The following is a 25,888-nucleotide window of genomic DNA, read 5'->3' as shown; positions in this document are numbered from 1 at the left end:
TGCAACTGTAACCCCAATTCTAAAGAAGCCCAATCTTGACCCAACTCCCCATCCAACTATCGTCCTATCTCGCTACTGCCTTTTGCATCCAAGATCCTTGAAAGAATGGTGTATGCGAGATTGACAGACTTCCTCAAGTCCAACTCTCTGCTAGACCCGCTTCAGTCTGGTTTCCGCGCTAAGCACTCTGTGGAAACGGCACTGACCAAAGTATCCACTACTTTATTCTAATTCTCCTTGACCTGTCTGCGGCTTTTGACACTGTTGATCATCAACAGCTTCTGCTCATCCTCCGCAATATCGGTCTACAAGATATTGCTCTCTCCTGGTGCTCCTCCTACCTCTTCCAGCGCTCTTTCAGTGTTTCTTTCTCTGACTCTGCATCTTCTCCCCAACTCCTCTCTGTTGGTGTCCCCCAAGGTTCAGTCCTTGGTCCCCTACTGTTCTCCATCTATACTGCCTCCGTTGGTAAACTCATTAGCTTCTTTGGCTTCCAATATCAATTTCTATGCAGATGACACGCATATCTACCAGTCCTCTCGTGATCTCTCCCCGTCCCTCTTGACTAGTGTCTCTGACTGCCTCTTTGCTGTTTCTAACTGGATGGCTGCCCACAGGGCCGCCATCAGGGGGTGACAACCATAACAGTTGTCATGGGCCCGGCGGCCCTGGGGGGCCCGGCCGCCCGGGCCCCACGTGTAGCGGCGGAACTGCCGCCGGTGCAGTTGCACCGGCGCCCGCACGCTGATGGGGCCCATCGGGTGGCACATGCACTTAGGGCCACCTGATGGGCCCCATATCTTCAGGGCCCGGACAACGCTGCGGCCGTGGTATAGCGCGACCGGGCCCCTTTCAAAACTCCGCGCAGGAGGCGCCCGCCCGACATGAAGAGGGAGAGCCAGCCGACTGCCAGTCCCATCAGCCCCAGCCAGCCACCCAACTGCAAAGACAAGGTAAGAAACAGGAGGGTGGCTGGAAAATGGTCTGTCTGTCTGTCTGTCTGTCTGTATGTATGCCTGTCTGTCTGTCTGTCTGTCTGTATGTGTCTGTCTGTCTGTATGTGTCTGTCTGTCTGTCTGTCTGTATGTGTCTGTCTGTCTGTCTGTCTGTCTGTCTGTCTGTCTGTCTGTCTGTCTGTCTGTCTGTCTGTCTGTCTGTCTGTCTGTCTGTGTGTATGTCCATCGGTATGTGTGTATGTTACATAGTTACATAGTTACATAGCTGAAAAGAGACTTGCGTCCATCAAGTTCAGCCTTCCTCACATATGTTTTTTTGCTGTTGATCCAAAAGAAGGCAAAAAAAACCCAGTTTGAAGCACTTCCAATTTTGCAACAAGCTAGGAAAAAAATTCCTTCTTGACCCCAGAATGGCAGTCAGATTTATCCTTAGATCAAGCAGTTATTACACTACATTGAAAGATTATATCCTTGAATATTCTGTTTTTGCAAGTATGCATCCAGTAGCTGTTTGAACATCTGTATGGACTCTCAAAAAACCACTTCTTCAGTCAGAGAATTCCACATCCTGATTGTTCTTACAGTAAAAAAACCTTTCCTTTGCCTTAGACGAAATCTTCTTTCTTCTAGTCTAAACGCATGACCTCGTGTCCTAAGTCCAGTTTGTGAATAGATTTCCACACAATGGTTTCGGAAAATCGGTCTCGATGAAAATGCTTGTTCTTGGGTAGAACATTGGCTTAAAAACAGAATACAAAGAGTTGTCGTTAATGGTAAATTTTCAAGCTGGACAGAGGTGGCAAGTGGTGTCCCTCAGGGGTCTGTTCTGGGACCCCTTCTATTTAACATTTTTATAAATGATCTTGAAGACAGCATTGAAAGTCATGTTTCAGTGTTTGCAGATGACACAAAACTTTGTAAAATAATACAATGTGAGCAAGATATTACTTTGCTGCAGAAGGATTTAGATAGACTGGAGGACTGGGCACTCAAATGGCAGATGAAATTTAATGTTGAAAAATGCAAAGTTATGCACTTCGGCGTAAAGAATACACAAGCAAGGTATACCCTTAATGGAAGCGAATTAGGGATAACAACACACGAAAAGGACTTGGGAATTGTTATAGACAACAAACTATGCAACAATGTGCAATGTCAATCAGCAGTGGCCAAGGCCAGTAAGGTATTGTCATGCATGAAAAAGGGCATTCATTCTCGGGACGAGAATATCATTTTGCCTCTCTATAAATCACTGGTAAGACCACATATTGAATATGCTGTGCAATTTTGGGCACCTGTTCTAAAGAAGGATATCATGGCACTAGAAAAAGTGCAGAGGCGGGCTACAAAATTAATAAAAGGAATGGAACATATCAGCTATGAAGAAAGGTTAACAAATTTAAACCTATTTAGTTTAGAAAAACGTCGCCTGAGAGGGGATATGATAACATTATACAAATATATTCGGGGCCAATACAAACCATTGTGTGGAAATCTATTCACAAACCGGACTTTACATAGGACACGAGGCCATGCGTTTAGACTGGAAGAAAGAAGATTTCGTCTAAGGCAAAGGAAAGGTTTTTTTACTGTAAGAACAATCAGGATGTGGAATTCTCTGCCTGAAGAAGTGGTTTTATCAGAGTCCATACAGATGTTCAAACAACTACTAGATGCATACTTGCAAAGACAGAATATTCAAGGATATAATCTTTCAATGTAGGGTAATAACTGCTTGATTCAAGGATAAATCTGACTGCCATTCTGGGGTCAATAAGGAATTTTTTGTCCTAGCTTGTTGCAAAATTGTGCTTCAAACTGGGAGTTTTTTTTTTTTTCTCTTTTGGATCAACAGCAAAAAACAGGTGTGAGGAAGGCTGAACTTGATGGACGCAAGTCTCTTTTCAGCTATCTAACTATGTAACTATGTAACTATATTGGCCTCGAATATATTTGTATAATGTTATCATATCCCCTCTCAGGCGACGTTTTTCTAAACTAAATAAGTCTGTCTGTGTGTGTGTGTATGTATGTCTGCTTGTATGTGTGTTTGTCTGCATGTCATTATGTGTGTATGAATGTCAGTGTATGTATGTCTGCATGTCATTATGAATGTGTGTCTGTCTGTCTGTCTGTATGAATGTATGTCTGTATGCATGTATGTCTATCTGTATGCATGTCATTATGTGTGTATGAATGTCAGTGTATGTATGTCTGCATGTCATTATGAATGTGTGTATGTATGTATGTCAGTGTCTGTATGCCAGTATGAGTGTATGTATGTAACTATGTATGTCTGTATGTATGCAATTATGTGTGTATGAATGTCAGTGTATGTATGTCTACATGTCATTATGCATGTGTGTATGTCTGTTTGTATGAATGTATGTATGAATGTATGTCTGTATGTCATTATGAATGCGTGTATGTCTGTTTGTATGAATGTATGTCTGTATGTCATTATGAATGTGTGTATGTATGGATGTCAGTGTCTGTATGAATGTATGTCTGTATGTATGGCTGTATGCATGTATGTCTATCTGTATGCATGTCATTATGTGTGTATGAATGTCAGTGTATGCATGTCTGCATGTCAGTATGAATGTGTGTATGTCAGTATGAATGTGTGTGTCTGTATGTCCTTATGCATGTATGTTAGTTATGTCTGTATGTCATTATGAATGCGTGTATGTCTGTTTGTATGAATGTATGTCATTATGAATGTGTGTATGTATGGATGTCAGTGTCTGTATGGATGTATGTCTGTATGTATGTCCTTATGCATGTATGTTAGTATGTGTCTGTCACTATGTACGCCTGTGTGTTTGTATATGTGTGTATGTCTCAGTATGTGTGTGTCAGTATGTATGCGTATCAGCATGTGTGTCTGTTAGTATGTATCAGTGTGTGTGTGTGTGTGTGTGTGTGTGTGTGCAGGGCCGGACTGGGAGAAAAATTCGTCCCGGGCATTTTTTTATCACAGCGGCCCACTAAGAAGGGGGCGGGGCAGCATGTTGGTTAAATGCTCTTCCAGGGCAGACCATGCGCAGAAATCTGCTAAAGAGCTCAAGCATGAGAAGAAAAGCCCTGTATTTGTTCTGCACAGTGCAAGAAAATTTAATAACATGCTTGCACTGTGTTTCCTTGCAACTTGGCTCTGGTGTCTCTATAAATGGATACCAGGAGACAAAATGGCCAGGAAAGAGCATTGTGCATGTGTTTGGAGCCTGCTTGTGGGGTTGTGTGTGTGTAGAGTGAGCTGATTGTGGTGTGGTATTGTGTAATAAGGTCGGTTTTAGTCGTGTTGTGTTTTTGGTGTAATGTAATCCATATGTGGCTAGGGGCTGTAGAGAATGTGTGTATAGGGGATGTTGTAAGTGTGTGCATACAGGCTATAGTGTGTGTGTGTGTTTATAGGTGATGTAGTGTTTGTAGGGGTTGTAGAGAGTGTGTGTTTAGGGGTGTAGTATGTGTTTAATTACAATGAATCTAGTGTGTTTATAAGGGATCCGGAGTGTGTATTTTAGGAATGTAGTGTGTGTGTGTGTGTGTGTGTGTGTGTACAGGAGTCTAGTGTGTGTTTGAAGGACCCAGAATGTGTAGGAGATCTAGTGAGTGTGTGTATATAACGGATTCAGAGTGTATAAAGGGATCTAGTGTGTGTATATGATCCAGAGTTTGGTAAGGGATCTAGTGTGTGTCTGGAACGTAATGTGTTTAGGAGTGCAGTATGTGTGTGAGGGGTGCTGTAGTGTGTGTATATATATATATATATATATATATATATATATATATATATATATATAATATAAATATGTTCGGAAGTATTGTGTGTGTGTGTTTGGTGCAGTGGGTGTCTGTGAGGGATGTAGTGTGTATATGAAGGGTGCAGTATGTGTGTGTGATGGATGCTGTGTTTGAGGGGTGCTGTGTGTGATGTGTGTGAGGGTGCTGTTTATGATGTGTGTGGGGGTGCTGTGTGTGATGTGTGTGGGGGTGCTGTGTGTGATGGGTGTGAGAGTGCTGTGTGTGAGAGTGCTGTGTGTGATGGGTGTGAGGGTGCTGTGTGTGATGGGTGTGAGAGTGCTGTGTGAGAGTGATGTGTGTGATGGGTGTGAGAGTGCTGTGTGTGATGTGTGTGAGAGTGCTGTGTGTGAGAGTGCTGTTTGTGATGGGTGTGAGAGTGCTGTGTGTGATGGTTGTGAGAGTGCTGTGTGTGAGTGCTGTGTGTGAGTGCTGTGTGTGAGTGCTGTGTGTGAGTGCTGTGTGTGATGTGTGTGAGAGTGCTGTGTGTGATGTGTGTGAGTGCTGTGTGTGTGATGGGTGTGAGAGTGCTATATGTGATGGGTATGAGAGTGCTGTGTGTGAGAGTGCTGTGTGTGAGTGCTACGTGTGATGGGTGTGAGACTGCTGTGTGTGATGTGTGTGAGAGTGCTGTGTGTGATGGGTGTGAGAGTGCTGTGTGTGATGGGTGTGAGAGTGCTGTGTGAGTGCTGTGTGTGATGGGTGTGAGCCGTGTGTGATGGGTGTGAGAGTGCTGTGTGTGATGGGTGTGATGGGTGTGAGAGTGCTATGTGTGATGGGTGTGAGAGTGCTGTGTGTGATTGCTGTGTGTGATGGGTGTGAGAGTGCGGTGTTTGATGTGTGTGAGTGCTGTGTGTGATGGGTGTGAGAGTGCTGTGTGTGAGTGCTATGTGTGATGGGTGTGAGAGTGCTGTGTGTGATGGGTGTGAGAGTGCTGTGTGTGATGGGTGTGAGAGTGCTGTGTGTGATGGGTGTGAGAGTGCTGTGTGTGATGGGTGTGAGAGTGCTGTGTGTGATGGGTGTGAGAGTGCTGTGTGTGATGTGTGTGAATGTTAGAATGGATTGTGTGTGTGTTTGGGGGGTAAAAAAATAAAAATAAAATAACAGGCATTAAATCCCCCCCTCCCTTCTTACCTTTAGCCTGGGAGGGGGAGACCGTCACGGTGGTACCTGGGAGGCGGGGTGGCAGTGTTCCCTGGTGGTCCAGTGGTGAATGAACTCTAGCCTGCGGGCTAGAGTTCACTCTCGCGAGATCCGGTCGTTGCCATGGCATTTCCACACAATGGTTTGTATTGGCCTTGAATATATTTGTATAATGTTATCATATCCCCTCTCAGGCGACGTTTTTCTAAACTAAATATGTCTGTGTGTGTGTGTATGTCTGTCTGTCTGTGTGTATGTCTGTGTGTATGTCTGCATGTCATTATGTGTGTATGAATGTCAGTGTATGTATGTCTGCGTGTCATTATGAATGTGTGTATGTATGTATGTCAGTGTCTGTATGAATGTATGTATGCCAGTATGAATGTATGTATGTAACTATGTATGTCTGTATGTATGCATGTATGTCTATCTGTATGCATGTCAACGCTCCGGATCTCTCGAGAGGAACCTGGTGGAGCTGCAAGTTAGAGCTCCGCCGGGTCCTCTCCCTCCCTCCCCAGCCGCATGTCTGTCAAGGGGGCCGGTGAGGGAGATCTCCCCACCGGCCCGTCATGGCAAACAACGGGGCCAGCGCTCGGATAGTGCAGGCCCTGCCTAGACCGGCAGGGGATGTCCTGGGACCTCCCCTGCCGGCCTCGGCCCATGGCCACCGCGGCCCACCGGGCATTTGCCCGGTGTGCCCGATGGCCAGTCCGGGCCTGTGTGTGTGTGTGTGTGTGTGTGTATATATCTGTGTCCTTTTGTATCAGTGAATGTGTTTGTGTCTGTGTGTGTATTCCTGTGGCCGGGATTTGGAGGCAGTCTCTGTGGGCGGTTTTGGAGGCGGGCCCCCAGGGGCCCAGACCCTGAGCTCAGTTAGGGGCCCCAAAATTTCTGGTGGCGGCCCTGGCTGCCCACTTCCTTAAACTAAACTTGACCAAAACTGAAATTCTGGTCTTTCCTCCCTCTAGTGTTGTTACTCCTGTGTCTGTCTCCCTCCAAGTCAACGGTGCTACCATCAGCTCCATCACGCAGGCTCGCTGCCTAGGTGTTCTCTTTGACTCCGACCTCTCCTTCAAGCCTCATGTTCAATCTATCGCCAAATCCTGTAATTTCCATCTCAAAAACATTGCGCGCATCCACCCCTACTTAACGCCAGATGCGACTAAGGTGTTGGTCCATTCCACTGTCCTTTCTCGCCTTGGCTACTGTAATCCGCTTCTCAGTGGTCTTACGTGCTCCCAACTTGCGCCGTTACAGTCCATAATGAATGCGGCGGCGAGGCTCATTTTCCTGTCCGCCCGCACCTCCCATGCCTCACCCTTCTGTCAGTCCCTACATTGGCTTCCTATAAAATATAGAACTCAATTTAAAATTCTGGTCCTTGCTTTCAAATCTCTACATAATGCTGCTCCCACCTATCTATCCTCCCTTATACACAGGGAAAGTAAGAAGAAGAAGGGGGAGTAAGAAGAAGAGGGGGGAGTAAGAAGAAAAGGGGGGAGTAAGAAGAAAAGGGGGGAGTAAGAAGAAGAAAGGGGGTAAGAAGAAGAAGGGGGGTGTAAGATGAAGAAGGGGGTAAGAAGAAGAAGGGGGTAAGAAGAAGAAGGGGGTAAGAAGAAGAATGGGGTAAGAAGAAGAAGGGGTTAAGAAGAAGAAGAGGGGGGTAAGAAGAAGAAAAGGGGGTAAGAAGAAGAAGGGGGGAGTAATAAGAAGAAGAGGAGGGTAAGAAGAAGGGGGGAGTAATAAGAAGAAGGGGGTAAGAAGAACAAGGGGGAGTAAGAAGAACAAGGGGGGAGTAAGAAGAACAAGGGGGGAGTAAGAAGAACAAGGGGGAGTAAGAAGAACAAGGGGGGTAAGAAGAACAAGGGGGGAAGTAAGAAGAACACAGGGAGGGGTGAGGAGAACACACAGAGGGAGGAGTGAGAAGAACACAGGGAGGGTGGAGGGGGGGGTTGAGAAGAGCACAGGGAGGGTGGGTGAGAGAGAGACCACTAAGGGGCAGGGGAGATCTCTAAGGGACAGCTCTATAGGACAGTGGGCAAGACAGGGAGCTCTTTCACACTACGCGCACACACACACACAATGCATCCCTATACATACACAGAAACACACAATGCATCCCTATACATACACAGAAACACAACATGCTTCCCTTACACACAGAGAAACACACAATGCATCCATTACACACACACACAATGCAACCCTTACACACAAAGACAATGCATCATTTGCACACATACACAGATACATACAATGCAAACCCTTACACACACATGCAAACACACAGAAACACAATGCATCTCTTACACTCAATGCACACACATACAGACACACACCTTGCATTGCTTATGCATACAAACACAGATTCACACAATGCATCCCTTACACACAACCAGAAACACATAATACATCCCTAATACACAAATACACACTGCTTCCACTACACACAAACACACTGCATTACCTGCACAAACTGGTATCCCTATACACTACATACCTGTAGCGGTACTTACCCTCTCCAGGGGCCGGCCGGGGTCCTCTCTTCTCGCCGCGCGCGGTCCTGCTCCTGCACGAGCCGCGCGCGGCTCAGCCAACAAGATGATCAGTCAGGCGGGCAGTGACCGCGAGAAGCGGTCACGTGTCCCGCCCGACACTAAGAGCGCGCCGCGCGTCTCGGGCGCGCTCTTAAAGGGACAGTGGGAGACTAAATTAGAATCAGTCTCCCATTGGCCCCTGTCAGGCCACATTCCCCATACACTCACATTTTGGGGGCGTGGATATGACAGGGGCCAATCAAAGTGAACCTTAGGGTATTTATACTCACCTGTTTCCCTTGCTCCTTGCCCTATCGTGGTTTCTGTCCAGTTTCCCTTTAGTGCTTGTATCGTTCAGTTGGTTTTTTGGTGCTTGACCTTGGCTTTGTTCCTGACTCCGCTCTCTCTTTATCCTTGCTTGCTTATCCGCTATTTTGTCCTCTGTGTACCAGTCCTCGGCTTGTTCTACGTTACGCTGTCTCTCTGTTCCCTTGACCTCGGCTTGTTCTAGACTCTGTCTTGCTTTTTCTCGTCAAGTCCGGCCATTCTAAGGTCCGGTAAGACGAACCCTGGTTTCTTGTCTCCTGACTATCTGTACTATTCCTGCGTGTTGGGGTATATTACCGTGACATTACGATAGGGCCATGGACCCCGCAGGTTTAGGTCAACAGATGGCCACTCATGAGGCTAGATTCGCAGAACAGGATCACCGTATGGATCAAATGGCTCAAGCCATCCAGACACTGTTATCCAGATCTGCTCCGGTACCTGTACCTACGCCTCCTGTAAACCCTATACCGGACACAGCTAATATGCCTAATGCTTCTGCACATCTAACCCCGCCACCTAGGTATGGAGGGGACGCTAAGACATGTAGGGGATTCCTTAATCAAGTGGAATTCCACTTTGAAATGTACCCACGTTCATTTCCCACTGATAGATCTAAGGTGGGTTTTCTTATGCACCAGCTTACGGATAAGGCACTAGAATGGGCAAATCCTATTTGGGAGGCTAATGGGCCTATGGTACACGACTTCAATAGCTTCCTCACAGCGTTCCGTAGAACATTTAACACGACTAAAAGGTCAAAAAATGCCGCCAGGGCATTAATGAGAATAAAGCAAGGATCTAAATCTGTAGCCGATTATGCTATTCAGTTCCGGACCCTTGCCTCACAGGTAGATTGGACTAATAATGGGCTTACTACCGCGTTTATGGAAGGTCTGTCTGATACTATGTTGGATGAGGTAGCAGCTAAGGACCTCCCTGTACCCCTGGAGGACCTGATTGACTATCTTATCGATATAGATAACAGGATCCGTGACAGGTTATATACCAGGTCCAGAAATAGACATTTTGTTCCCTTTAACTCCCCTAGAGCTGAGACTCCCGAGGGATCTAAAGGTTCTGAGGAGGAACCTATGCAGTTAGGGGTTGCTAAACTTACTGACGCTGAAAAGCTTTATAGGAGAAAGGAGGGACTTTGTCTTTATTGTGGTAGGAGGGGTCATATGAGACAAGACTGTCCCGTGCGTCCGGGAAACTATCGCACCTAAGACCGTATAGAGGATTGGCCTTGGGTGTGACATCACAGTCCTCACATTTGCCTCTTAATAAATTACTTCTTCCTGTTTCCCTGCACCTTGATAGTAACTGCATAGCAGGGAATATACTAGCCCTGGTTGATTCCGGAGCGGCCGAAAACTTTATTGATTCCAGTTTTGTCAAGGAGAATAACATACCCACCAGAGAGAAGGAGACACCCTTGGCCGTTGAGGCCATAGATGGTAGACCATTATGCTCTCCAGTTATCACACATGAAACTGTTCCACTACATATGTCTACAGGGGTGTTACACTCTGAGACCATTCGGTTTCAGATCATTACTTCTCCTTCCTCTCACCTCGTGTTAGGGTATCCTTGGTTACGTACTCATAATCCCACCATTGATTGGGAGTCAGGACAAATAGTTTCTTGGAGTGATTCTTGCCAAGAGTCTTGTATTGTTAAAGTCACCCCTTTGAATTCTACTAATATTCCTCCCGTGCCTACGGTCATACCCTCTCAGTACCTGTCTCTTAAATCTGTTTTTGATAAAAGGGAGGCTGAAAGATTGCCACCTCACAGGCCTTACGATTGTGCAATTAATTTGTTACCTGGTGCTATGCCTCCCAAAGGGAGAATATATCCTTTATCTCCTCAGGAGAATCTGGTTATGGAGGAATATATTAAGGAATCTCTAGAGAAGGGATTTATAAGAAGATCCTCTTCCCCGGCAGGGGCGGGTTTCTTCTTTGTATCTAAGAAAGATGGCGAATTAAGGCCTTGTATTGACTATAGGGGCCTAAATAAAATCACCGTCAAAAATGCGTACCCCATACCTTTGATCACAGAACTATTTGATAGGCTTAAACAGGCCACAGTTTTTACTAAATTGGACCTTAGGGGTGCTTACAATCTCATACGTATCAAAAAGGATCACGAGTGGAAGACCGCTTTCAATACCAGGAGTGGCCACTACGAGTACACTGTGATGCCCTTTGGTCTTTGTAACGCCCCAGCAGTTTTTCAGGAATTTATTAATGATGTCCTACGTCAATTTATACATACATTCGTTATAGTATACTTGGACGACATATTGATTTATTCTACTGATTTACAGACTCATCACATGCATGTTAAATTAGTGTTGAGAACTCTTCTGGTTAACGGTCTCTATTGCAAACTCGAAAAATGTTCATTTGATCAATCTGAAGTCCAATTCTTGGGTTATATAATCTCGGCCAAGGGTTTTCGTATGGATCCCAAGAAACTGTCTGCCATTATGGAATGGCCTCTACCCCAGGGGTTGAAAGCCATTCAGCGTTTTCTGGGGTTCTCTAATTATTATAGGCGTTTTATTAAAGGGTTTTCTGCCATTGTTGCGCCTATAACCAGAATGACCAAGAAGGATGGTAATACTCATGTCTGGAAACCAGAAGCACTCGAGGCCTTTGAATTCTTGAAGGCTACATTTGCCTCTGCTCCTGTTTTACAGCATCCTGTCCCTTCACTGCCCTTTATTCTTGAAGTTGATGCTTCTGAGATAGGGGTAGGTGCTATCTTGTCTCAAAGAGATTCACCTGAAAAGCCGTTACACCCTTGTGGCTTCTTTTCCAGACAGATGTCCAAAGCAGAGAGGAATTATGATGTAGGCAATCGTGAACTCCTTGCTATCATTTTGGCGCTCAAGGAATGGAGACATCTGCTAGAGGGTACTAGGGATCCCATCCTCATTTTAACGGATCACAAAAACCTCTCTTACCTTAGTGAAGCAAAAAGATTGTCTTCCAGGCAGGCCAGGTGGTCTCTGTTTTTGTCTTGTTTTAATTACATAATCACTTACAGACCGGGTGACCGTAATACTAAAGCTGACGCTCTGTCCAGACAATTCGAGACTACTGACAAACTCGAGGTCGATGTTACCCCTGTCATTCCGCCTGACAGAATAATAGCGACTACTGTTCTTTCCATTTCGTCTTCTCTCTTACAAGCTATTCAGGCTAAACAACACTTGGCTCCTGGGGAGAGGCCTGCTGATAAGCTATTCGTTGATATACCGGAGAGACGAGACATCTTGTCATTATATCATGACACTAGAACTGCTGGACACCCTGGTATTTCTAAGACATTCTCAGCAGTTTCTAGATATTTCTGGTGGGCTTCCTTGCGCAAGGACGTCATCGATTACGTTAATGCCTGTAGCACTTGTGCCAGTATGAAGTCCTCCCACAGAGTTCCTTGTGGGTTGTTACATCCGTTGCCCATACCCGAGAGACCGTGGTCCAATATATCCATGGATTTCATTGTTGAATTGCCTCCCTCTAATGGTAAAACTGTCATCCTAATGATTGTGGATCGTTTTTCTAAGATGGCTCATTTTGTGTCTCTTGTCAAATTACCATCATCCAGGGAACTTGCCTCTATCTTTGCCAGGGAGGTGTTTCGGTTGCATGGTATTCCCACTTCGATCGTGTCCGATAGGGGTAGCCAGTTTATCTCCAGATTCTGGAGATCGTTTTGTACAGAGATGGGTATCTCCCTCTCGTTTTCCTCAGCCTACCACCCCCAGTCTAATGGAGCTGCTGAACGTGCCAACCAATCTCTAGAGCAGTATCTTCGTTGTTTCGTGTCCCACCATCAGAACAATTGGGCTGACCTTCTTCCTTGGGCTGAGTTTGCTCGTAATAATGCTGCTCATGAATCCTCCGCTAACAGCCCTTTTTACGTTGTTTATGGCCGGCATCCCGTGGTTCTTCCAGCTGCATTCTCCTTACAGGGCATGCCAGCTCTGGACGAACATTTGGCTAGTCTACGTAATACTTGGGAGCAGGTTCAGTGTTCTTTGGTGGCCTCAGCTGCTCGTCAGAAGGTTCAGGCAGACAAGCATCGCAGGGCGGCTCCATCCTATGCTGTGGGAGACCGGGTTTGGCTTTCTACTCGCAATATTCGTCTTCGTGTGCCTTCTATGAAGTTGGCCCCTCGTTTTATTGGTCCTTTTCGTATCTTGCATGTGGTTAATCCTGTCTCGTATGCATTGGATCTTCCAAAAAATTTACGCATTCCTAACGTGTTTCATACCTCCTTGTTAAAACCCCTCCTGTGCAACCGTTATACTCGGCATGTCCCTCCTCCTCCTCCGGTTTCTGTGGAGGGCCATGAGGAGTTTGAAGTGGCGGCTGTAATTGACTCTCGTTTGCTTCGGGGTCGCCTCCAATATCTGGTACATTGGAAGGGCTATGGGCCTGAGGAACGCAGTTGGATTTCCGCTGACGCTGTTCACGCTCCTCGCCTTGTGCGTTCTTTCCACGCTCGTTTTCCTGCCAGGCCTGCTCCTCCCCGCCCGGTGGGCGTGTCTTCAGGGGGGGGTACTGTAGCGGTACTTACCCTCTCCAGGGGCCGGCCGGGGTCCTCTCTTCTCGCCGCGCGCGGTCCTGCTCCTGCACGAGCCGCGCGCGGCTCAGCCAACAAGATGATCAGTCAGGCGGGCAGTGACCGCGAGAAGCGGTCACGTGTCCCGCCCGACACTAAGAGCGCGCCGCGCGTCTCGGGCGCGCTCTTAAAGGGACAGTGGGAGACTAAATTAGAATCAGTCTCCCATTGGCCCCTGTCAGGCCACATTCCCCATACACTCACATTTTGGGGGCGTGGATATGACAGGGGCCAATCAAAGTGAACCTTAGGGTATTTATACTCACCTGTTTCCCTTGCTCCTTGCCCTATCGTGGTTTCTGTCCAGTTTCCCTTTAGTGCTTGTATCGTTCAGTTGGTTTTTTGGTGCTTGACCTTGGCTTTGTTCCTGACTCCGCTCTCTCTTTATCCTTGCTTGCTTATCCGCTATTTTGTCCTCTGTGTACCAGTCCTCGGCTTGTTCTACGTTACGCTGTCTCTCTGTTCCCTTGACCTCGGCTTGTTCTAGACTCTGTCTTGCTTTTTCTCGTCAAGTCCGGCCATTCTAAGGTCCGGTAAGACGAACCCTGGTTTCTTGTCTCCTGACTATCTGTACTATTCCTGCGTGTTGGGGTATATTACCGTGACAATACCATAAGCACACATATTAGATCCTCTACAATAACACATAACACATCCCCTACACACTCCACTCCCTGTGAGCGGACTCATGGGTGGGTGGAACATATAAGTGGACTTATGAGTGGGCCTTATGGGCATACTCACCGTCAGGCCCTGGGGCCCAGACCTTGAGCTGTGTAAGAGGCTCAAAAAAATGGAGCTGCTTCCAATTCTCCCAGAACATTGAATTTTGTGACCACAGTTGCAAACAGCCTCCAGAGATCCTGTTCTACACCAGACCAGTAGAGCCAAACTGCAGCACTGGCGTTAGTTCATATGGCAGATCATATGGGTGGGGCATTGTGATGTCACATGGGTGGGCGGCAAATTTATATTTTGTCTAGGGCGGCAAAAATCCTTGCACCGGCTCTGATCCTGGGCAGGTGCACCAGTCTACTGGTGACCCACAGGAGGGGAGTGCACTGATTGCACTGCACTCTCCTCCTGCCCAGACCCGTCTTGACCGCAGTGCAAGTGCCCTCTGCCCTCTGCTTCTAATTTACAGTGGCTCACACTCACAACAAGCAGTGCCTGGAGCCCTTTGCAGAGGCGGAAACAAAGAGGTTCTGCGGCAGCTGGCCGTCCTGCAAGCATTACATTAAACAGCTGTTCCCCATGCAGCCACAGGTGGCGTTGTGCTGGGAGACTGTGATTACTCTTCACTTCCTCCCAGCCTACAGAGCAGCGCATGGGGGAGAGAGAGGAGGAGGCATGATTTGATCTTACAATAAATCCTCTAAGCAAACCTTTATAAATTTGGGGGGATCAGCTCTGTTTCCACAGTTTATTGGTGTTTACTCTGATGTCTGTATTAATATTGAGGGATGTCTAAGTAGTAACGTCAGTGTGTGTCAGCAGGGCCAGCCGTTGGGGTGGGCAAGCTGTGCGGTCACGCAGGGTGCCATGACAACAGAGGCACCCGGCGGCCAACACAGCTCACAAGTTGGGTACACCAGCATATTTAATTTAAACGATTCGCTGGTGGTCCACTGGTGCGAACCAGCAGTAGGTGCAGTCAGATCATATCCTCTCCCTCGTGGTTCCGGCGCTCAGTTAGTGAGTCAGAGAACAGGCTCAGAGATTCTCAGCCTGTGCTCTGACAACATTGAAAGTCAGAGCCGTGAAGGAGCTGGTATGGCAAAGAGCTACTGATTAGCATAACATCAATATCCGTTATTAAACCAGGAAAACGTGGGCATGGATGGTGAACTGATTTGGTGGCGCAATGGGCCACTTGACTGGTTTTGCCCCCAGGCCTAAGGCTGCCAGCCCTCACCTGCGCGCAAGCAATGTCAAAGTGAGAGGCATAAAGGAAGACATACCAACCGCTGAACTGCCGCACTTGGTGAGGAGGCTCCTGACAACGATACTAAACCCGAGACAAAGAAAAGCCGTAGAGTTAAAAGGCGTCTTCAGAGCCACAAGGCCCGCAAGAGCACCAAACACGATCCACCGGGACCTCATTGTATGCTTTCAGCATTGAAGGGATAAAACAGCCGAGACCGTACACCATATCAGTTTGAAGAGATGTCACTCACATTTTTGCAGACATATCAGGAGGCACACTAGCCTGGCAGAGATCCCTTAAAGCGGCACGGTCATGCCGAACTTACCTTTCCTCAATCTCTTCCTCTTCTCCCCCTCTCTCGGGATCTGTTATTCTTTTCTTCCTGTCTTCTTTAGTTTTCTTTAAAATCATAAGACAAAGTAGGGACTCTTTGCCTTATGGAGGATTCCTCCGCTTGACCAGCTCTGACCAGCGGAGAAGCAAAGTGTGCTTCATTTCTGCTGGTCAGACCAATTTTCCCATGATCCCTAGCTTTCCTCCCAGTTCCCACAATGCTTCCTGTCAGTATTGCCGAACGTCCTGTCACTTAGACAGAACGCCGGCAAAACTGCCGAATTGCATCCTAACAGAATGAGCACTGTTTCTCCATTGGTGTTAGGATGCAATCCGGTACTTTGTTCGGATCGGAATTTCATTCAAATGAATGAAACTCCGATCCTATTCATTGCTGTGGCTGCATCTTGCAGCCGCTTAGTAGATAACTCCCTAATTCCCACGGTATCAGGGAGCTATCTACTAAAAGGCTGAAAGACCTAAATTGGTCTTTCAGCCAAATTTACTAACACTAAGTAAAAATGACTTGGTATTAGTAAATAATATGCCCCTACTCGCTATACCGCGAGTAGGGGCATGTCTAGTAAGCAGTGAGCAGCCTGTGGCTCACTGTAAAAAAAAAATAAAAAAAATATTGCCCCCACCCCTAAACGACGGGTGGGGGCTGTAAAGTAAAATAAGGGAGGGAGACCTATTGTCCCCCCCGCCCAGCCCTCACCCCGGCCCCCACCCCTGAGCGGTGGGTGGGGGCCATAAAGATAATGAGGGGGGGGGACCTACTGTCCTCCCCCCCGGCCCCCACCCCTGGGCGGCGGGTGGGATGCCATAATGGTAATAAAGGGGGGGGGGGGACCTACTGTCCTCCCCCCCGGCCCCCACCCCTGGGCCTGGGCGGCGGGTGGGGGCCATGATAGTAGTAGGGAGGGGGGGGGGACCTACTGTCCTCCCCCCGGCCCCCACCCCTGGCCGGCGGGTGGGGGCCATAATGGTAATAAGAGGGGGGGGGGACCTACTGTCCTCCCCCCCCCTGGGGGGCGGGTGGGGGCCTCCCCCCCGGCCCCCACCCCTGGGCAGCGGGTGGGATGCCATAATGGTAATAAAGGGGGGGGGGACCTACTGTCCTCCCCCCCCCCAGCCCCCACCCCTGGGCGGCAGGTGGGGGCCATAATAGTAGTAGGGGGGGGGACCTACTGTCCTCCCCCCCGGCCCCCACCCCTGGCCGGCGGGTGGGGACCATAATGGTAATTAGAGGGGGGGGGGACCTACTGTCCTCCCCCCCCCGGCCCCCACCCCTGGGCGGCGGGTGGGGGCCATCATAGTAATAAGGAGGGGGGGGGCCTACTGCCCCCCCTCCCGGCCCCCACCCCTGGGCGGCGGGTGGGGGCACTAAGTAAATCCCCCCCCCCATCAAGGTGACTAGGGGTGCCCAAGCCCATAGTCACCCACCCCCCACCCAAATAAAAAATGCCCCTACTTACCCCCGTCACCCTAAAAAATAGTGAGGGGGGAATAAAATTGCTAACCTGTAAAGTAAAATTAAACTTACCATTCAACGTCTTCTTTTTTCTAAAATCTTCATTTTCAGCCCCCAAAAAGGCCAAATAAAAAACCATAATAGCCGTCGAACTAAAAATAAAATAAAAAACCCGAGCGCAAAAAAAAATAATCCATCTTCACCCATGGAGGGCTCCGTGCAGACTGAGCTCCGCAGGGCGGGCAAAGCTTATAAAGCCTTGCCCCGCCCTGCAATTAGCCTAAGAACACTCTGATTGGTGGGTTTAAGCCAATCAGAGTGCTCTTTGTCATTTTACAAGCGTGGGAAAGTTCTTTGGAATTTTCCCACGCTTGTAAAATGACACAGAGCACTGTGATTGGATGGATTTCAAGCCATCCAATCACAGTGCTCTGTGTCATTTTACAAGCGTGGGAAAGTTCTTTGGAATTTTCCCACGCTTGTAAAATGACACAGAGCACTGTGATTGGATGGCTTGAAATCCATCCAATCACAGTGCTCTGTGTCATTTTACAAGCGTGGGAAAATTCCAAAGAACTTTCCCACGCTTGTAAAATGACAAAGAGCACTCTGATTGGCTTAAACCCACCAATCAGAGTGTTCTTAGGCTAATTGCAGGGCGGGGCAAGGCTTTATAAGCTTTGCCCCGCCCTGCGGAGCTCAGTCTGCGCGGAGCCCTCCATGGGTGAAGATGGATTATTTTTTTGTGCGCTCGGGTTTTTTCTTTTTCGTCGGGTTTTTTTTTTTGCGCTCAGGTTCTTTATTTTATTTTTAGTTCGACGGCTATGATTGTTTTTTATTTGGCCTTTTTGGGGGCTGAAAATGAAGATTTTAGAAAAAAGAAGACGTTGAATGGTAAGTTTAATTTTACTTTACAGGTTAGCAATTTTATTCCCCCCTCACTATTTTTTAGGGTGACGGGGGTAAGTAGGGGCATTTTTTATTTGGGTGGGGGGTGGGTGACTAGGGGCTTGGGCACCCCTAGTCACCTTGATGGGGGGGGGATTTACTTAGTGCCCCCACCCGCCGCCCAGGGGTGGGGGCGGGGGGAGGACAGTAGGTCCCCCCCATTATCGTTATGGCCCCCACCCGCCGCCCAGGGGTGGGGGCCGGGGGGGGAGGACAGTAGGTCCCCCCCCTTTTACCATTAGGGCCCCCACCCGCCGCCCAGGGGTGGGGGCCGGGGGGTGGAGGACAGTAGGTCCCACCCCCTTATTACTATTATGGCCCCCACCCGCCGCCCAGGGGTGGGGGCCGGGGCGGGGGGGGAGGACAGTAGGTCCCCCCCCCCTATTACTATTATGGCCCCCACCCGCCGCCCAGGGGTGGGGGCCGGGGGGTGGAGGTAAGTAGGTCCCCCCCCCCTTATTACTATTATGGCCCCCACCCGCCGCCCAGGGGTGGGGGCCTGAGGGGAGGACAGTAGGTCCCCCCTCATTCCCATTATGGCCCCCACCGGCCGTCCAGGGGTGGGGGCCGGTGGGGGAGGACAGTAGGTCCCCCGTCCCCCCCTTATTACCTTTTTTTTTTTTTTTTTTTTTTTTTTTACAGTGAGCAGCCACAGGCTGCTCACTGTCTAGTGGACATGCCCCTACTCGCGGTATAGCGAGTAGGGGCATTGGGGAGATTTTAATCTCCCTTGTGCTATTATGGGGGTCATATTGACCCCCATAGAGTGAGGAGGGGACCTGGGGGGCTTATGAAGTGGTGGGGAGCACTGCTCCCTGCCGCTTCTGTCTTTACATATTGCAAGGAGGGAGCTGCACGCCGGTAGCTCCCTCCTTGTAATAAACCGAACAAACAAACGTACACTGATACACAGTGTTAGTTTGTTCGTCTGATTTTTTCTATTCATTCATTCGTCTGTCTGATGAATGAATGAATAGGTGAAATTCCCGTTCGCATGTCCAGATGATTCACTGGGCATGTGCGGGAATCTCAGGGCTATCTAGTGTGGGTAGATGACGTGTCCCACAGGGACTTCACCTACCCACACAAAGATGGCGGCGCCCTGAATATAGATCGGGGCAGAAAATAAAGAATAAAAAATAGGTAATGTGGGAGGCATAGGGGCATTTGGGGGTGACTAGGGGGTCGATTGGATGTAGTTGAGGCGGGAGGAGGGTTAAAAAAAAAAAACGGAATTCGGCATGACAGTGCCGCTTTAAGCCCTTCACATCCCTCCTCATGAAACAGGGTATAACATACCGATGGCGACTTACCCGCTCCCTGATTGTCCTGCATGAGAACACAGAGCACGAAGTTCTTTATCTGCAGGGGGCACAAAGCCTACTACCCACACTGGGTCTCTCTCAAGTGGCGCTACAACCCATTGAGACACAAAACCCCTCTGGAGCATCGCACAGATGGGACCCAGAGAGGACAAAGACCCTCATTCCACGACAACCCAGACGAGGATCAAACACAGCCGCCAACGCCAATGCTACCTGAAGCACATAATGCAAACTCACCCTGTGATCAAATGAACTGAGCATAGGCTCCCGTTGACCACTAGTCTTCCCCTAGTTTGACTGAAGTTTGTTTGAAGTTAAATTATGGTTTCATAATTACCTGCCGGACACACTGCGCCCATATATATCGGCGCTTGCCATCACGACTCAGCCCTCGAGATATAACCTGACAGGTTACTACCTGCTCAGAAGCTTCCCCCCCCCCCCCCCCTGCTAGCCAAAAGCCCAAACAGGATTACAACATTCTGAGACCGCAGCCTGGAGGCGTAATTTTCACCCCCCAAACCCCCCACAGAGAGATGGGGCGAAAAAACAAAAAATGCACCCACTCGGAGGGCTCCCTTCAACCCAACATTAGGCGCTCCTTTGATAGGCCACAGCGATCACCGCAGCCTAAAATGGCGCCGGAGGGAACAAGAAGCTCCATCGTATCGGACACATCAAATGAGGAAGAGGATTCCCGACCCACACAACGGGCCACCGCAGTGTACCAACCAGAAGACTCTGACTCAGATGATTCCCCCTCCACAATAGGCGACATCAAAAGGCTGCTACTAGACCTGCGTGAGGTATGGAAATCCGACCTGGCCGGTGTGCAACCGGAGATGACCAGCATAAAGACGCGCCTAGGCGCAGTAGAAACAAGAGAAAAACATAGAGACTCCTTACTCACGGAGACAAAAACAAAGATGGAGACGCTATCACACAAAATCCAAAGCCTTACCCGCACGGTCACTTCAATTGAAACACGCCACCGAAGAAGGAATGTGCGCATCCGAGGAGCCCCAGAAGAAGTGGGCCCAGAGCCTTACTAGAGTACACGAATGAAGTCGCGGAGACCATGGGGGCAAAGCGAGACGAAGAGGCATGTCCGATAACGGCAGCCTTTAGGATCCGAAAGGCACCGACCGCCCCGGCGGATGCCCCTAGAGACATTATTGCCATCACTCGAGATGTATCCGTCAAGGTGACACTTATGTCCCACTCCAGAAAATCGCCCACCATCATCATCAAGAACCACAACATCAGAGTCTTCGACGACCTCCCATTCACCACCCTGATGGAGAGAAGAAAGCTCATACCCCTAACCAGCCAACTGAGAGAGCAAGGTATCCGATACCGCTGGGGACAGCGGGCACATTGGTGGTGACCCACAAAGACACTATCCTCTCCCTGGCAGCGGAGGATGACCCCACAAAATTCCTACAAGACCTGCAGCGACTACAGGCATTGCCCTCAGAGCCGGAGAGCAGGGAAAACCTGGGCGCGGCCGGAGGAGAGGCAGAATAGGAGAACAGTACCGGAGCGGAGAGGAAGCGGGGTAAACCGCGCCAGCAATAACCCCATTAAAACTGTCGGAACGAGAGAGTGAATATCACACGCCACTGACAGGGGTCCGGCAGAAGGAAACACCGCATAAGACCTCTAGGGACTTAAAGATCACAACCCTGCTTAAGTGTTTGCAAATGTTTATTTTTATTTCCTGTTGTTTGTTTAATGTTTAATGTTTAACAAATGCTTTCAAACCAAGTCCTGCTCCCTTACAACACTCACACAACTACACACTAACAAGCTATTAGACGAGCTATAACCAGGCCCCCCGACAAAGATACACCGCGCACAATTACACCCGCGTTGAGAAGGTGGGCATTTAGGCACAGGGGAAACCTATAGAGACTCGTGGAGGGGGACGGACGGAGAGGAGACCTTACTAAGCCGACGTAACGGTCCCCACCACGCCCAAGACACACACAACACATCATCCAAACACCAACTCAGAAATACCCACGTTAATCTAGAGGACGAAAACCAAATTGCAACAGCGAACTACAATTACCCGACACCATCAGGCCCAAATATCTCTGCCAATGACAGCCACACACCCTTCATACAGCGAAGCCCAACATAAGCAGAACAACGCCGACAAAACTTAGGACGCACACAGGGAAATTCATTCCAGACGGGTCAAGGTCCTGACACACAGGGACAACTGACTGAGAGGTCCCCCCTTAACAGCCGACATGTAAACCTAGTCGTATACCTTTTATGCCAACATTTTACCTACAGTTGAACATATATAGACAAAATCTTAGAGCAATCTTATATTATGCCACATCTATGTTGTTTTCAATTAGCCGGTCACTGCTATCGTGGCATTACCAGCACATATATATTATACCTCATGCAAACAAACTAAAAATAAAGAATGAAAAAAAAAAAAAAAACACTCAGGCACGTAACTCTCTGAAACACGCACTGTAAGGAGTAAAACCTTAAAAAATGCCTTATTGTATAGTCAAACATAAACATTTGGCAAATGTTTCCGTCTGAAAGAATGGATTTGGTTTGCAAATCAAAATTAATAAAGTCCTAAACATTACATATGTTTCTATCACAAACTAATAAAACCCTTTACCATAAATACACTCGGTGGTTTGAAAAAAAAAAAAAAAAAGTAATCAAATTACAAATTATATGGATTCCAAATTTTATAAAGAGCTTAAAAAAAAAAAAAAAAAAAAGTATAACTATCTATAAACATAGTACAGGATCTACCACTTATACTTCACCAAACAAATCTAAGGACAAGGACGTCAATAATAAACCATTTTAACTAAAAAAGAAAAAAGTTTGTTTTTTCATTTAATCCCTGTGATGCCAGTGTACTTAATTATTTGTTTCAGTAGGTCTGCCTCTGGAGTAACATTTATCCTCGATTTCCTCCTCTTCAAGGCCAAGTGTTACTCTAGAGGAGACTTTTTTTTTTTTGCTTTATGATGGAATTACTTGAATACATTGAAATTGGAATTGAATTCGTAGAGTGCTAGTATGAATTCATAAATCTTTCTGTATATACTTTGTGTTACAAAGCACCATTTGTGTATGTGGAGTGCAAAGCTTATTGTTTTAAATTGCAAGTTTAACAAACAATTCACAGTGTATAAACAGGCATCAAAAGAAGGTTCTTACCTTTTCCAAGTTAATCTCTCCATAGGCAAATTTGGGCGTTGTGGGTGGAATAGGGCCTTCTGGAATCTGTTTATACTAAAAATAAATCTACAAATATTAACTGTATATAATTTAATTAATGTATTACTTAAAGTGACACTCCACTGCCCAAACACAAAATAACTAAAATTCACTGTTTAGTAGACATACACCAAATGCATTTTTTTTTCCAAATTGTTGTTGCAACTAAAACCAGCTTGCAAAACCAGCAGATCTCTTGCCTGCTGCCTTTGCAAGCCCTTCTAACCCCACCCAGATTTTCTGTGGCTGTTCAATCACAGACTTCCCAATGCAGTTCAAGGCAGGTGATCTGAGCAATTGCTACCTCGTGGAGTTTAGCTCTACTGAGCTAACCAAACTAGGAAGTAAGACCAGGTTATCTGATTGACAGCCATGTGTGTGTAACAAGGTTTTAATTTATGAAAGTGACAATTAGTATTGCAATCTGCACTTTTTGCAAAACTGAAAAATAGGACACATTATTCACACATAAAACATTTCCCTTTAAACTTAACCACATGCCTCTGTCAACAATAACAGGGTTATTCACAAAACTTGACAAAATGGCAGCATAGATGAATTTATCCAAAACCGTTATTTTAACCTTAAATTTGAAATTCACTTTGAATTCTCACTTTGGTGAATAACCCTGTAAAACAAGAGTGATCTGAAATTCAACCAATTAAACATAATTAGGTTTATTCACTAAAACGTAATCCTATTAAACGGAAAACTGAATTGTAAAATTCATGCTAAATTAGCCAACCTGTAAATATAATGGAGGAGGGGTATTAATCCAAAACATATTTTTTGGTCTAAAATTTGAGGTGTGTTTATCAATGCACTAAAATTTGCGGTTTAGTCAATAAACCCCAATATAGTTTCATAAATAAGTTTAATTTGATACATACAATGAATCAGATTTTTAAAGATAAAAAATGTGAACATTATATATTGTGGCGAAACTGACCTCGCCACGTGTCCTTGGAGGGGGCTGCTTGCCCGCCTCTTGCCTTCTGACTATGGCCCTGCAGTTCAAACCTGTTATTTTCCCTGCCGAAAGGTTTATGTGTGCCTTTCTGCGGACTGTTAAAGCCATGCTACCCCAGATAGCTATGCCATGGAGCCCAGCCGTATACTGAAAGACTTATGAAAGACTTTGGCTCCATGGCGATTGAACTGTATGTATGTGATCTGAGCGCCATCCGGTAATAATGTGCGCTCAGGTCTAAGCTATCTGGGGATAGGTAGAATGTGTATGTTCTATGTGATAAATGTAACAGTATGTATTTTTATGTATTTTATTGTCCTTTGTCTGCCATGTGGCTAATGGAGTTTTGCCTCTGTCCTTGGAGATAATTGGGTTACTTCTCAATTATCTCCAGGATAGAAGACTCTGTGGAACTGGTTTTGGGCAGAAAAGCCATGCTTAATTTGGTCACAAAGGACTTCGATCTATCTTTTGAACCAATGGACCAATTTGGATGATTTTGACATATGGTTGTATTTGGAGTATGCTGCTTATGAAAATGTATGTTTTATGTTTGTGACATGTATATTTTAGAAGTTATAAATATTGTGTAAAAACTGTATTCCTCTGCCGGTGATAATGAGATTACTCATTGTGTTCAGTAATCATATCACAGGCAGAGGGGAGGATTTTGTGTGGGAGTGTCTGTGTGTATTGTACGGATTGATTGGTTGTTCTGCAATACCCTGTGGGCTGTACTGTGGTTGTGGATTGGGAATAAAAGAGGCTGTATGTGCCAGGCAGTCAGATTCTGCTTAACCCTCAAACCGAAGTGTCGTCTCGTTATTGGGGGAATTGGATTGTATGCTGACTGCCAGGAGTGTAACCCTTTCGTATGGTTTTCCTGTTCGGCTGTTTCCAGGATTCGTAGAGTTTGCAGTTCAGGAGATTGGTGCTTACAGTTGCTGCCTGTGCATCTGGAAAGGGGAATATCGCCTAAACGGTTTTTAACCTCTGGTGAGCAAAACGGTCCGTTACATATATCAATTCCTAATAAGGACAATTTCAGACATTACAACATTTTATCAAGTATTTTATTTTGTACAATTGATAATGTACCTTTTTAATAACATCGCGAATAGCAAAATATTTATCAGTCAGGTCACCAGCTTCAGAAAGGGGAGCATCGTAGTCATAACTTGTTGGCTGTGGTGCATATGGAGTGTTTGCTCCTATGTTAACAAAAGATAATAGGTAAATAGTTGTTGAATAATGTGAGAAAATATGCCAATTAGGCTTTCTTTAAATAATTTTGTCATTTAGTGATATAAAATGGCTTTATTTTTATCATAAATAATTTGCTAATCCATGGTGAATTTGTGACACTATGCAATTATTTAATTATTATTATTAGCATTTATCTAGCGCCAACAAATTCTGTAGCACTTTACAATTGTAGAATGGGGATATTTGACAGCAAGTAAATGGCTAAAGTACAAATTTTAGAAATGCTTAAAAAAAAAATATATAAATGAAATCATACTTTGTTGAATAACCATGTGTGTTTATGTATCACCGCAATTCCTTATGTATTGCTATTGTATGTCTGATAATAGGCAGTTATGTTATTTTTCAACTGATGTTTCAGTATTAAGCCACCATCAATTGTAAACACTTTGTACTTTCTAGAATAATTTATTTCTCAAAAGCAATCTCAGGTCTCCAGTTAATTCCATTGGCTGATAGCAAACGATAATTAACTTTTCGGCCAATATTTTTTTATCATATTTTAGCTTGATTTCATGCCAGTCAGTATACAAGCAGCTGGACTAAAGGGTTAGTTGAGATAAATAAAACCACCAATAAATGTAAATTGAAAGGGATGAGGGCCTGTAAAATACTGGTTGGGACCTGTCGCAGTGGGCATTTGGTGGGGCTCGGTTTAAAAAACAAAAAAACAAAAAAAAGTCTTAAAGGACCAGTATAGTGGCAGGAAAACAAACTTGTTTTCGGGGCACTATAGGGTCTTTAGGTCCCCCCCCCCACCCTCAGGGTCCCACTCTCGCCGGGCTGAAGGGTAAACTCTTACCTTTCTCCATCGCCAGGTTCCCTCTGCGCTGGTGAACTCTCCTCCCTCTCCCGACGTCAGCTTTGAATGCACATGCGCAGAAAGAGCCACGCGCATTTCAATCAGTCCATAAGAAAGCATTTCTCAATGCTTTCCTATGGACGTCAGCATCTTCTCACTGTG

At 46.6% G+C, this 25,888-nt stretch overlaps 1 protein-coding gene across 1 annotated transcript in view; it reads right to left on the bottom strand.

The window, feature by feature from the left end:
- Positions 1-25,888, bottom strand: part of GLB1 (galactosidase beta 1) — a 256,457-nt gene that overhangs the window by 89,095 nt on the left and 141,474 nt on the right. Inside the window, exons 10-11 of the mRNA XM_063452008.1 lie at positions 24,757-24,869; positions 22,629-22,703 (exon numbers count right to left, since the gene is read on the bottom strand). Of these exons, the coding sequence (XP_063308078.1) occupies positions 22,629-22,703; positions 24,757-24,869 (188 nt within the window). The remainder of the gene's footprint in view (positions 1-22,628; positions 22,704-24,756; positions 24,870-25,888) is intronic.

The sequence above is a fragment of the Pelobates fuscus genome, chromosome 4 (assembly GCF_036172605.1).
Source record: "Pelobates fuscus isolate aPelFus1 chromosome 4, aPelFus1.pri, whole genome shotgun sequence".
Taxonomy (NCBI): Eukaryota; Metazoa; Chordata; class Amphibia; order Anura; family Pelobatidae; genus Pelobates; species Pelobates fuscus.
Note: the sequence above shows the minus strand (reverse complement) of the source record. Positions and strands in the feature narration are given on the sequence as shown.